Raw genomic sequence first — 13,277 nt, 5'->3', positions numbered from 1 at the left:
CTGGGGTCTGTGTTTTCCAAACACTGAAGAGCTGCATGGCTAGATGAAGGCCGAGGGTCAGGGAACTCAGGTCCTAGTAACTCACCTGGGACCCGGCCGATCACCTGCCTTCTCCCTCTGTGAAGGCGGCCAGTCCAGCGGGCTCCGAGGTTGCTTCCGCTTGCACCTCCGGCATGCGGACCCCTATCCCGCGAGAGAGGTGCGGTCTAGCAGCTCCCGGAGGTGGGCGGAAGGAGTGGCCGCGGGTCGGCAGGAGCGTGGCTCGAGTTTGCCGCCCTCTAGCCCTGCGGAGGGCTGGGGCTGGTAGGGGGTGTGGCGAGAACGATCTGCCCAAAAGGTGAACCCTTCGGGGGAGGCGGATCCGCTCCCCCTGGGGAGGGTCAGGTAAAGCCTGCCTCGGCTCCCGGAGCCCGCGTCAGTGTCGTATTCCTGCAGCGGACGATGAAGTTCGCCATCTGCTCCCTGCTGTGCGCAGGGACCCTGGGTGAGTGCGCACTGGGAGCTGAGTGGGGGCTGGCCCTCCAGGGCGCGGACTGGGTGCCAGCCGAGGGTCAGCCATAGTGGGACTGCACAGCCTGGGTGTTAGGGGCCCGGAAGCAGCCCAGCGCCTGGCTCGTTCCAAAGTGCCTCTGCTGGGGGGGGGGGGGGGGGCGGGGGGGGGGCGGAAGGAGGGTCGGGGGGCTGGGGGTGGGAGTGAACCCAGGCACCTGACAAACTCTTGTAGCCTAGGGCAGGGGGCCAAATCCCGCTTGCCGCCTGATGTTATACAGCTGGATGAGCTAATGATGGCTTTTACATCTTTAAATGATTGAAAGAAAGTGAAAAGAACAGTAGTTTTGATACATGAAAATTATATGAAATTTAAATTTCAGTGTCCATAAATAAAATTTTATTGGAACACAATCATGTTCATTCAGGTAAGTATTGTCTGTGGCTGCACTCAGGCTTCAAGGACAGAATTGAGTAGTTGCTACAGAGACCTTACAGCCCACAAAGCCTAAACTATTTACTCATTAGTCCATCGCGGAAAGGACTTATGACACTTAGCCTGGAAGCTGTTGATCCTGTTCACAGTGAAGGAAATATGATCAAAGGAGAGAAGGGATTTTCCCCAGGGCTCCTGGCTCCTAAGCGGGGGAGGGGCTTAATGTCAGGTATGCTTGACCCATCAGGTATCTAACCAGAAGGGATTTTCCTGCTTTGAACTGTACATCTCTCATCCCTATCACACAACAGGGAGGTAGAGGAATGTACGAGAAAGGCAGTCACCCTAGAGTAGTAGGATCCACTGCCACTCAGTTCTGTGTGACTCAGTTCTGGGCCATCCCTTGACCTCTCTGAACTGGTTTCCTCATTAGTTCAGTAGGCATTGCTTTTTCACAACCAACACTGCAAAATTGGAATGAGATAAAGTACCTAATGACAGAACTCTAGACACAAGTGAGTTACCACTGGTAAAAATCCTGAACATCAATGTAGCAGGCCCCTTCCTGTGCTGGGCAGGGGGAACCCAGGGCTCTTGGCTGGGTAACTGTAGGAAGGTAGGCGATGGTACAAAGTCAATGAGCTCATGCATGTGAAAAACAGTTGCATGGCTCAACAACTGTTGGTTCTTTCTAGCCCTGGTTCTGTCTGTTCTCAGGCTTTCTTAAATAACTTCTGGAGTGGTAAGGTAGCTTACCTGAGGAGAGGGGTAACTTGGGGACGGCAGGAGGAAAAGGCAGGTAGGGCAAGGAGTGCCACATAGGGCCACACAGGGAGCTCTGCAGGGGCTGGGAAAGGCTGGAAAGGGAGTGTACAGCTGTGTTCCAACTACAGCCAGCAGGGAATCCAGAGTGAAGCTCCCTGGTTGCTCCTTAATTGCTCCTGATCAGGGCTTGTGTTGTTTTTTCTTCCTTTATCACCTTTCCTGGAAATGCCAGGCACTGACCAAAAGGTCATTTTCCCAATCAGGTCTGTATTTACAAACCAGAGGCAAGAGCTGCTTACCTCCCCCATGCCCACGCCCATAGTCCTTCCCAGTGGGCCACTAGATATGAACCAGCCTGGAGTCTAGGATGTGCTCTCTTCAAAGCTCAGTGTTCTTTTCCGACAAAAAACTGATGGGCAATGACAGAAATGCAACCAAAATAGTTTAAAATTTAACAGATCAAAGGAAAGGGGTTTGTTATTAGTAGATCTTGCAACAGCCAAGAACCAGAGGGTCAGAACAGCCTGCACCTCCGCTTTGGCCTCTATCTTCTACTTCAGCCTCTCTGGGGCTTAAGAGATTTCTCCACACAATGAGCATGTGGCCACCAGAAGCTTTTCCCTCCCAGGATCGGTCTCAAATATCCACAGTGGGCTCAGATTGTCCTTTTTTGAAATTGTCACATGGCTGTCACAGAGTGCTATTGAATTGGTATAGTCTAGCTTGCTTGCAATGTCTTTTCTTTCTTTCTTTCTTTCTTTCTTTCTTTCTTTCTTTCTTTCTTTCTTTCTTTCTTTCTTTCTTTCTTTCCTTCCTTCCTTCCTTCCTTCCTTCCTTCCTTCCTTCCTTCCTTCCTTTTTTGTTTATTTATTTTGAGAGAGAGAGAGAGAGAGAGAGAGAGAGAGAGAGAGAGAGAGAGAATCCCCAAGCAAGCTCCGTGCCACCAGCGCACAGCCTGATGCAGGGCTCAAACTCATGAACCACAAGATCATGACCTGAGCTGAAACCAGGAGTGGGAAGCTTAATCCACTGAGCCACCCAGGAACCCCTCTCTCTTTCTTTCTTAGAATAATTTTTACTGGGGCACCTGGGTGGCTCAGTTGTTTAAGCATCCAACTTTGGCTCAGGTCATGATCTTGTGGTTTGTGAGTTTAAGCCCTGCATCAGGCTCTGTGCTGAGAGCTCAGAGCCTGGAGCTTGCTTGCTTCAGATTGTGTCTCCCCCTCTCTCTGCCCCTCCTCCGCTCACACTCTGTCTCTGTCTTTCTCTCAAAAATGAATAAACATTTAAAAACATAAAATAATTTTTACTGAAGTACAATTTATATATAATCAAATGCACTCATTAAAAAAATTTTTTAAATGTTCACTATTTTTGAGAGAGACAGAGAGATGGAGCATGAGCAGGGAAGGGGCAGAGAAACAGGGAGACACAGAATCTGAAGCAGGCTCCAGACTCTGAGCTGTCATCACAGAGCCTGATACAGGGCTCGAATTCATGAACCATGAGATCATGACCTGAGCCACAGTTGGATGCTTAACTGACTGAGCCACCCAGGCACCCCAGCACTCATTTTAAGTATACATGTAGTTCAATGAATTTTGAAAACTACACGTACCCATGTAACTACCATCATGATCAAGATATAGAACATTTCCATCACTCTCAAACTATCCTTTTCCTAGTCATTCCCACTCTCTATCACTCTATGTAAGTTTTGCCATTTCACATAAATGCAGTTGTACAGTACATAGACGTAGTCTTTTGAGTCTGGCTTCACTCAGTATAATTGTTTAGAGATTCCTCCACATTTTTGCATGTATTAAAGTTCATTCCTTTTTATTGATTAGTCGTATTCCATTGTATGGCTTTACCACAGTTTGTTTACCTATTCATTTGTTGGTGGACATTTAGCTTCCCCACTTTGGGGATATTATGAATAAAGCTGCTGTGAACATTAGTGTACAAGTCTTTGAGTGGACTTATGTCTTCATTCCTTTTAGGCAAATTTCTAGGAGTAAAATTGCTGGGTCATAATGTAAATATATATTTAATTAGTTAAGAAAATGCCACGCTTTTTGAGTAGTTGTACCATTTACATTGCTGCCAGCAATGTAGGAGAATTTCAGTTGCTCCACGTCCCATCAGCACTCGGTGTTGTCAGTCTTTTCCCGTTTAGTGATTTTAATAGGTGTGCTGTGGTATATCACTAGAGTTTTATTTTGTGTTTCTTTGAGAGCAATGATGTTGAGCATCTCTCTATATTCTTATTGGCCACTCGGATATCTTCTTTTATGAAGTATATGTTAAAATCTTTTCCCATTTTTTTAAATTGGGTTATTTGACTTACTATTGAGTTAAAAAGCCCTTTATATATGCTGGATACAAGTCCTTGGTCAGACTGATGTATTGCGATTATTTTTTCCAAGTTTGTGGCTTAGCTTGTCATTTTCTGAATGCTATCTTCTGAAGAGCAGATGTTCTCCATTTTGATCAAGTTCACCTACCAAATTTTAATTTTTGGATTTTATACTCTATGTCCTCTCTAAAAATATAATTGGCTACCCCTAAAGCTGCAATAATTTCTTTTGGATTATTTTAGAGGGTTTTTTTTTAAAGCTTATTTATTATTTTGGGAGAGGTAGAGAAAGAACCAGTATGGGAGAGGCAGAGAGAGGGGAGGACAGAGGATCTGAAGCAGGCTCTATGCTGACAGTCGAGAGCCCAACGTGGGGCTCAAACTCACGAACTGTGAGATCATGACCTGAGCCAAAGTTGGATGCTTAACTGAGCCACCCAGGAACCCTATTTTAGAAGTTTTATAGCTTCAGCTTTTGTGTTTTGGTTTATGATACACTTTTAGTTTTTGTGTATGGTTAAAGTAAAAGCTGAGATTCATTTTTCTCACATGAATATCGAGTTATTCCAGGACTTGTTTTTGGAAAGGATATTCTTTCTCCACTGAATTACCTTAGCAGCTTTGTTGAAAATCCACTGACCCTATAAATGTGGGTCAATTTCTAGTCTCTCTATTCTGTTCTGTTAAGCTATATGTCTCTTCTTGTGCCAATATCACACTGTCTTGATTACAGTAGCTTTACAGAAAGTCTAGAAATCAGGTAGAATAAGCCCTCCAACTCTATGGTATTACATCAGTATTGGTTTGCCATTTAGATCCTTTACATATGCGTATACATTTTAAATTGGCTTATCAACTACTATAAAAATCAAGTTTAGTATTGAAATATTGTTGAGATTGCATTTAATTTATGGATCATTTTGAGAAGGGTTAGCCTTAAAAATAAAACTGTCAAGAGAACAAACTGAAGGTTGCTGGTGGGGTGTTGTGTGGGGGGATGGGCTAAATGGGCAGTGGGCATTAAGGAGGGCACTTGTTGGGATGAGCACTGTGTGTTGTATGTAACTGATGAATCACTAAATTCTATACCTGAACACACACACACACACACACACACACACACACACACACACACACCAAATAATAAAATAAAACTGTCAAGTCTGGGGGTGCCTGGGTGGCTCAGTCGGTTAAGCATCCGACTTCAGCTTGGTTCATGGGTTTGGGCCCTGCATTGGGCTCTGTGCTGACAGCTTAGAGCCTGGAGCCTGTTTTGGATTCTGTGTCTCCCCCTCTCTATGTCCCTCACACCCCCCTCAAAAAATGAATAAGCATTAAAAAATTCTTTTAAACTGTCAAGTCCAAAACCTTTGGGATGCAGCAAAGGCAGCCATAAGAGGGAGGTATATTGCAATACAGGTCTACCTCAGGGCACAAGAAAAGTCTCAAATACACAACCTCATCTTACACCTAAAGGAGCTAGAAAAGGAATAGCAAATAAAGCCTAAAGCCAGAAGAAGAAGGGAAATTATAAAGATTAAAGCAGAAATAAATGATATAGAAACAACAACAACAAAAACCCCCAGTAGAACAGATCAACAAAACTAAGAGCTGGTTCTTTGAAAGAATTAATAAAATTGACAGCCCCTAGCCAGACTTATCAAAAAGAAAAGAGAAAGGACCCCCCAAAATAAAGTCACAAATAAAAGAGGAGAGATCATGATCAACACCACAGAAATACAAATAATAATAAGAGAATATTATGAAAAATTATGTGCAAAAAAACTTGGTAATCTGGAAGAAATGGACAAATTCCTAGAAACATAAAAACTACCAAAACTGAAACAGAAATAGAAATTTGAACAGACCCATAGCCAGCAAAGAAATTGAATCAATAATAAAAAATATTCCAACAAACAAAAGTCCAGGGCTAGATGGCTTCCCAGAGGAATTCTACCAAACATTTAATGAAAAGTTAATGCCTATTCTTCCCAAATTGTTTTGAAAAATAGAAATGGAAGAAAAACTTCCATTTCCTTCTATGAGGCTAGCATTACCTTGATTCCAAAACCAGACAAAGACCCCACTCAAAGGAGAATTACAGGCCAATATCCTTGATGAACATGCATGCAAAAATTATCAACAAGATATTAACAAATTGAATCTAACAGTACATTAAAAGAATTATTCACCATGATCAAGTGGGACTTATTTCTGGGTTGCAGGGGTGGTTCAATATTTGCAGATCAATCAACATGACACAACACAGTAATAAAAGAAAGGATAAGAACTATATGATCCTGTCAATAGATGCAGACAAATCATTTGACAAAATACAGCATCCATTCTTGATAAAAACTCTCAACAAAGTAGGGATAGATAGAATATTCCTCAACATCATAAAGGCCATATACACATCTAATATCATCTGCAATGGGGAAAAACAGAGCTTTCCTTCACTGTAAGGAACAAGACAGGGGTGTCTACTCTCACCGCTACTATTTAACATAGTACTGGAAGTTTTAGCCTCAGCAATCAGACAACACAAAGAAATAAAAGGCATCCAAATTGGCAAGGAAGAAGTCAAACTTTCACTATTTGTGGATGACATGATCCTCTATGTCGAAAACCCAAAGAATCCACCAAGAAATTGCTAGAACTAACACATGAATCCAGCAAAGTCACAGGATATAACATCAATGTACAGAAATTGGTTGCATTTCTATACACCAATAATGAAGCAGCAGAAAAAGAAATCAAGGAATCGATCCCATTTACAATTGCACCAAAACCCATAAGATATCTAGAAATAAACCTAACTAAAGAGGTAGATGGTCTGTACTCCGAAAACTGTAGAACACTTATGAAGGAAATTGAAGAAGACACAAAGAAATGGAAATGAATTCCATGCTCATGGATAGGAAGAACAAACATTGTTAAAATATCTATACTACCCAAAGCAATCTACACATTTAATGCAATGCCAAACAGCAAAATACCAAATAGCATTTTTCACAGAGCTAGAACAAACAACGCTAACATTTGTATGGAACGACAAAAGACCCTGAATAGCCAAAGCAATTCTGAGAAAGAAAAGCAAAGCTGGAGGCATCACGATTCAGGACTTCAAGCTATATTACAAAGCTGCAGTCATCAAGACAGTATGGTATTAGCAAAAAAACCAAAAAACAAAACCCAGACACATAGATCAATGGAACAGAACAGAAAACCCAGAAATGGACACACAACTATATGGTCAACTAATCTTTGACAGAGCTGGAAAGAATATCCAAAAGACACTCTCTTTAGCAAATTGTGTTGGGAAAACTGGACAGAAACATGTAGAAGAATGAAACTCGACTACTTTCTTACACTATACACCAAAATAAATTCAAAATGGATGAAAGACCTAAATATGAGACAGGAAACTATCATAATGCTAAAGGAGAAAACAGGCAGGAATCTCTTTGACCTCAGCTGCAGCAACTTCTTACTAGACATCTTGCCAAAGGCAAGGGAAACAAAAGCAAACAGAAACTGTTGGGACCTCATCAAGATAAAAAGTGTCTGCACAGCAAAGGAAATAATCAACAAAACTAAAAGGCAGCCTGCGTAATGGGAGAAGATATTTGCAAACTACATATCTGATGAAGGGTTAGTATCCAAAATCTTGAAAGAACTTACCAAACTCAACACCCAAAAAACAAATAATCCAGTGAAGAAATGGGCAGAAGACATGAATAGACACTTTTCCAAAGAAGACATCCAGATGGCTAACAGGCACATGAAAAGATGCTTAATATCACTCATCACCAGGGAAATACAAATTGAAACCATGATGAGATACCACCTCACACCTGTCAGAATGGCTAAAATTAACACAAGAAACAACAGGTGTTGGTGAGGATGTGGAGAAAGGAGTATCCTCTTACACTGTTGGTGGGAATCCAAACTGGCATAGCCACTCTGGAAAACAGTATGGAGGGTCTTCAAAAAGTGAAAAATAGAATAACCCTATGACCCAGCAATTACACTACTAGGTATTTACCCAACAGATACAAAACACAGATGCAAAAGGGTACATGAACCCCTATGTTTATAGCAGCATTATTAACAATAGCCAAAATATGGAAAGGGCCCAAGTGTCCATCGACTGATGAATGGATAAAGAAGATGTGGTGTATATACACACAATGGAACATTACTCAGCCATCAAGAAGGATGAAATCTTGCCATTTGCAATGATGTGGATGGAGCTAGAGTGTATTATGCTGAGCAAAATAAGTCAGAGAAAGACAAATACCATATGATTTCACTCATATGTGGAATTTAAGAAACAAAACAGATGAACATATGGGAGGGGGGAAAAGAAAAAAAAAAGAGAGGGTAACTAACCATAAGAGACTCTTAAAAATAGAGAACAAACTGAGGGTTGATGGAGGGAGGTGGGGGGGGGGGATGGGCTAGATGTGTGATGGGTATTAGGAGGGCACTTGTGATAAACACTGGGTGTTGTGTGCAAGTGATGAATGACTGAAGTCTACTCCTGAAACCAATATTGCACTGTATATTAACTAAGTAGAATTTAAATAAAAATTTGAAAAAAATTGTCAGTTATTTTACCAGCAAAAATGGGTTTCTTTGGGAATAGCAGAAAATCACATTTCAGGACATGCAAGCTATGGCAAAACCATAGGCAAGACTAGAGGACAAAAGACAGGAGTTTTTGTTTTTGTTTTTGTTTTTGCCCATAGAGAAAGGGGGAAGTTGGGAGGGGCTAAGTGTAGTGGCTTTTCATTGGCTAAGTTGTGATAGTCTCTCATTAGCTAGGCTGCTTCCTGGCAAGGAGAAAATATTTCTTCCTCCTGCTAGGGCAGTAAAGTATAGGCTTCTTCCTGTTAGGAATGCAGGGTACCTCTCTTCTTTTTGGGTCTGCAATCCACAAGGAGTGGTAAGGTGTGAGAGCTCCCACTTCTGGCCTTCTGGCTTTATTTTATTTTTATTTACTTATTTTATATGTATGCTTTTTTTAAACTTTATTTATTTATTTTGAGATAGAGACAGCATGAATGGGGAAGGGGCAGAGAGAGAGGGAGAGAGAGAGAGAATCCCAAGCAGGCTACACACTGTTAGTGCAAAGCCCAACTGGGGGCTTGATCTCACCAACCGTGAGAATATGACCTGAGCCAGAAAGTACGAGTCAGACTACTCAAGTGACTGAGCCATCAGGCACCCCCTGGCTTTATTTTAAAAATGAAGTTTTCTTTACTTGGTTTCACTGAAGAATTTCATCTTAATAATATTGAGTTTTTAGTTCATGAGCATTCTGTATCTGTTTAGTCTTCTTTCATTTATCTTGGGAATATTTTGTAGTTTTTATTGAATAAGTGTCATTGATAATTTGTTAAATTTATCCCTAGATGTTTCATATTTTTGGATGCCATTGTAAGTGGTATATAAAATTTTTTCATTTTACAGTTTTTTTTCTTTTTACTATCATCAAAATTTTATTGATTCTAGTATATCAAATCAAATCCTGTGACTTCTCTAAAATCATTTATTAGTTCCAGTAGCTTTTTTGCAGGGTCTTTAAATTTTTCTGTATAGACAAACATTATCTGTGGATAAAGACAATTTTATACCTTCTTTTCCAACTGGTATCCCTTTTTTCCCATTTTATACCTTATTAAAATGGCTAAGGCCTCTTATACAATGTTAAATAGAAATGATGAAAGTATATGTCTTTGCCTTGTTTCTCAACTGGAGAAGCATTAAATCTTTCCCCATTAGGTATGATGTTAGTTGTATGTTTTTGAAGATGCTTTTATCAGGTTGAGGACACTCCCCTTCTATACCTAGTTTGCTTGGAGTGTTGAATTGACAACTACGTCTTCTGTATCTTATCAAGATAATCACAGATTTTTAAATTTTGCAGTATGGTGAATTTTACTGATTGGTTTTGCATAGTAAAGAATTTTGTAAAGAATTTTTGTGTCTACGATATTTGCCTATAGTTTTCTTTTCTTGTAACATCTTTGTTTGGATTTGATATCAAGTTAATACGGCCTTAGAAAATTAGTAAGGAAATCATGCCATTTGCCGCAATATGGATGGAACTGGAAGGTATTATGCTAAGTGAAATAAGTCAGTCAGAGAAAGACAGATATCATATGTTTACACTCAGATGTGGACCTTGAGAAACTTAACAGAAGACCATGGGGGAATGGAAGGGGGAAAAATAGTTAAAAACAGAGAGGGTGGGAGGCAAACCATAAGAGACTCTTAAATATAGAGAACAAACTGAGGGTTGATGAGGGGTTAAGGGGAGAGGAGAAAATGGGTGATGGGCATTGAGGAGGGCACATGTTGGGATGAGCACTGGGTGTTTTATGTAAGCAATGAACCATGGGAACCTTCCCCCAAAACCAAGAGCACATTTTACACACTGTATGTAAGCCAATTTGACAATAAATTATGTTTTTTTAAAAAAAGGAGTTTTCCTCCCTTCTTTATTTTATAAAATAGTTTGTGCAGCATTCGTATCTTTCTTTTTTAAGTGTTTGATAGAATTCACCAGTATGTCACTTGGGTCTGGCACTTTCTTTAACATGTATTTGTAGTGCAAATTTGCTGTTACCAAATTCCCTCAACATTTTTTTGCCTGAAAAAGTTCATTTTTGCCTCTAGTTCTGAAAGTTAATTTCATTGGATATAGATTTCTAGGTTAACAGGTTATTTTTATTTTAGCATTTTGTCTATGACTTAATCTTGATTCTGACAAAAAAAGTCCGTGGTATTCATTATCTTTGTTCCTCTAAATTTGTCTCTTTTCTCTGGTTGCTCTAGAACTGAGTTTATAGTTTTCATAACATTTGGGAAAATTCTGGCCAAATATTTCTTCACATATTTTTTCAGCCCCCCTCCCCACGTTTTCCCATAGGACTGACTGCAGTTACATATATATTAGATCACTTGACATTGGGTGACAAATCACTGAGGCTCTGTTTATTGGTTTTTCATCCTTTTTTCCCCCTCCCTGAGCTTCATTTCAGAGAGTTTCAAGTAATGTCTTCCAGATTATCTTTTTTCTATTGCAGTATGTAATCTGCTGTTATTCTCATTCAGTTAAATGTTCATTTCAGATGTTCTTTTTTTTTTTTTAAGTTTATTTGTTTATTTTGAGAGAGAGCAAGCAAGTGTGAGCAGCGGGTGGGGCAGAGAGAGAGAGGAGAGAGAATCCCAAGCAGTCTCTGCACTGTGTGGAGAGCCCCCTGTCATGGGGCTCCGTCCCACAAACCTTGAGATCATGACATGAGCTGAAATCAAGAGTCAGATGCTCAACTGACTGAGCCACCCAGGTGCCCCTCAGATGTTCTGTTTTTTTGTCTCTAGAAATTCCTTCTAGCTCTTTTTATAGCTTACATTGGTTTCCTCATTACGTTCATGCTTTCCTTTGAATCTCTGAGCATACTTATAATACTTAAAATAGCTGTTTTAAAGTTATTTTCTGTTACTTTCATCATCCCTTTTACTTCTAGTTCTGATTCTGTTGACTGTTTTCCTCTTGATTATGGGTTACATTTTCCTGCTTCTTCACCTGCATAGTAATTTTGTGGGTTGCCAGACATTGTGAATTTTACCTTGCTGAGTATTGAAATTTGGTGTGTACAGTGTGTGTGTATGTGTGTGTGTGTGTGTGTGTGTGTGTGTAATGAATTTTGTTGTTTTTATTTAAAGAGTGTTAAACTTTGTTCTGGCAGGCAGTCATATTATCTGCAGATCAGCTTAATTCTTTCAAAACTAGTTTCTAGATTTTTAGTCTGTGTCTAGAATATTCTTTATTGTAGGGTAGTTTAACCTACTTCTGGAACTTTAATAACTGTACTATTTATTCAATAAGATTTTTATCCACTCTGAATCATGGGAACTTGAAATGATTCCTGACCTCATTCAAGTTCTGGAAAATGTTTGGCTTAAGCTCCCCATTGAATTTTCTTTCTCTAGCAGTTGTTATTGCCTGGCTTCTACAATGCTCAAGTTGGAATTTAGCCAGAATCTCAAATGTATGTAGACTCTAGATTTCAATCTCCTCTCTCTCTGTTCTCTCCTTTTTGGCATTCACTACTGTTTGGTAATCTGTGCTACAAATTCTAATTGCCTTAGCCTTACCTAAATATGATCTCTGTCTCCTCAGCTTGGTAAAACAGTCAGGCTACTTGGTTTTCTTCTCTCTGCTCTGCCATCTGGAAATCTGGTCCAGAAAGAAAGTTAGGATGATTATAGGACTCACTTTATTTGTTTTCCTTCTCTCAGAGACCACAGTCCTGCACTTCCCATTGTCCAATATTTTATGTTATGTTATGTTATGTTATGTTATGTTATGTTATGTTATGTTATGTTATGTTTTTATTTTAATTCCAGTTAGTTAACATACAGTATTAGTTTCAGGTCTACGATATAGTGATCAAACAATTCCATACATCACCTGGTGCTCATCATGACAAGTGCACTCCTTAATCCACATCAGGATTTTAACCCATTCCCTCCCACCCCCACCCCCTCTGGTAACCATCAGATTATTCTCTATAATTAAGAGTCTGTGTTTTCCTTTGTCTCTCTCTCTTATTTTTTCCCTTTGCCTGTTTTCTTCCCTAAATTCCAGATTTGAGTGAAATCATATAATATTATTTTTCTCTGACTGATTTATTTTACTTAGCATTATACTCTTTAGCTCTGTGCATGTCATTGCAAATGGCAAGATTTCACTCTTTTTTTTTTTTTTAAATTTCATCCTTTTCTATAGCTGAATAATATTCCATTGCTGTCTATTGTTGATGGACACTTGGGCTGCTTTCATATCTTAGGTATTGTAAATAATGCTGCTATAAATATAGGGGTGCATGTATCCCTTTGAATTAGTGTTCTTGTATCGTTTGGGTAGATACCAAGTATTGTGATTTCCGGAATCTAGGGTAAGTCCTATTTTTAACTTTTTGAGGAACCTCTATACTGTTTTCCACAGTGGCTGTACCAGTTTGCACTCCCACCAGTAGTGCATGAGTGTTCCTTTTACTCCATATCCTTGCCAACACCTGTTTCTTGTGTTGTTAATTTTAGCCATTCTGATAGGTGTGAGGTGATATCTCATTGTAGATATTTGATTTGCATTTCCCTCATGGTGAGTGATATTGGGCATCTTTTCATGTGTCCGTTGGCCATCTGGACGTC

At 39.9% G+C, this 13,277-nt stretch overlaps 1 protein-coding gene across 1 annotated transcript in view; it reads left to right on the top strand.

The window, feature by feature from the left end:
* Nucleotides 1-294: 294 nt before the first annotated feature.
* Nucleotides 295-13,277, top strand: part of INHCA (inhibitor of carbonic anhydrase) — a 57,231-nt gene continuing 44,248 nt past the window's right edge. Inside the window, exon 1 of the mRNA XM_006936404.5 lies at nucleotides 295-484. Coding sequence (XP_006936466.2) covers nucleotides 442-484 — 43 coding nt within the window. The 5' untranslated portion in view covers nucleotides 295-441. The remainder of the gene's footprint in view (nucleotides 485-13,277) is intronic.

The sequence above is a fragment of the Felis catus genome, chromosome C2, assembly GCF_018350175.1.
Source record: "Felis catus isolate Fca126 chromosome C2, F.catus_Fca126_mat1.0, whole genome shotgun sequence".
NCBI lineage: Eukaryota > Metazoa > Chordata > Mammalia > Carnivora > Felidae > Felis > Felis catus.
Note: the sequence above shows the minus strand (reverse complement) of the source record. Positions and strands in the feature narration are given on the sequence as shown.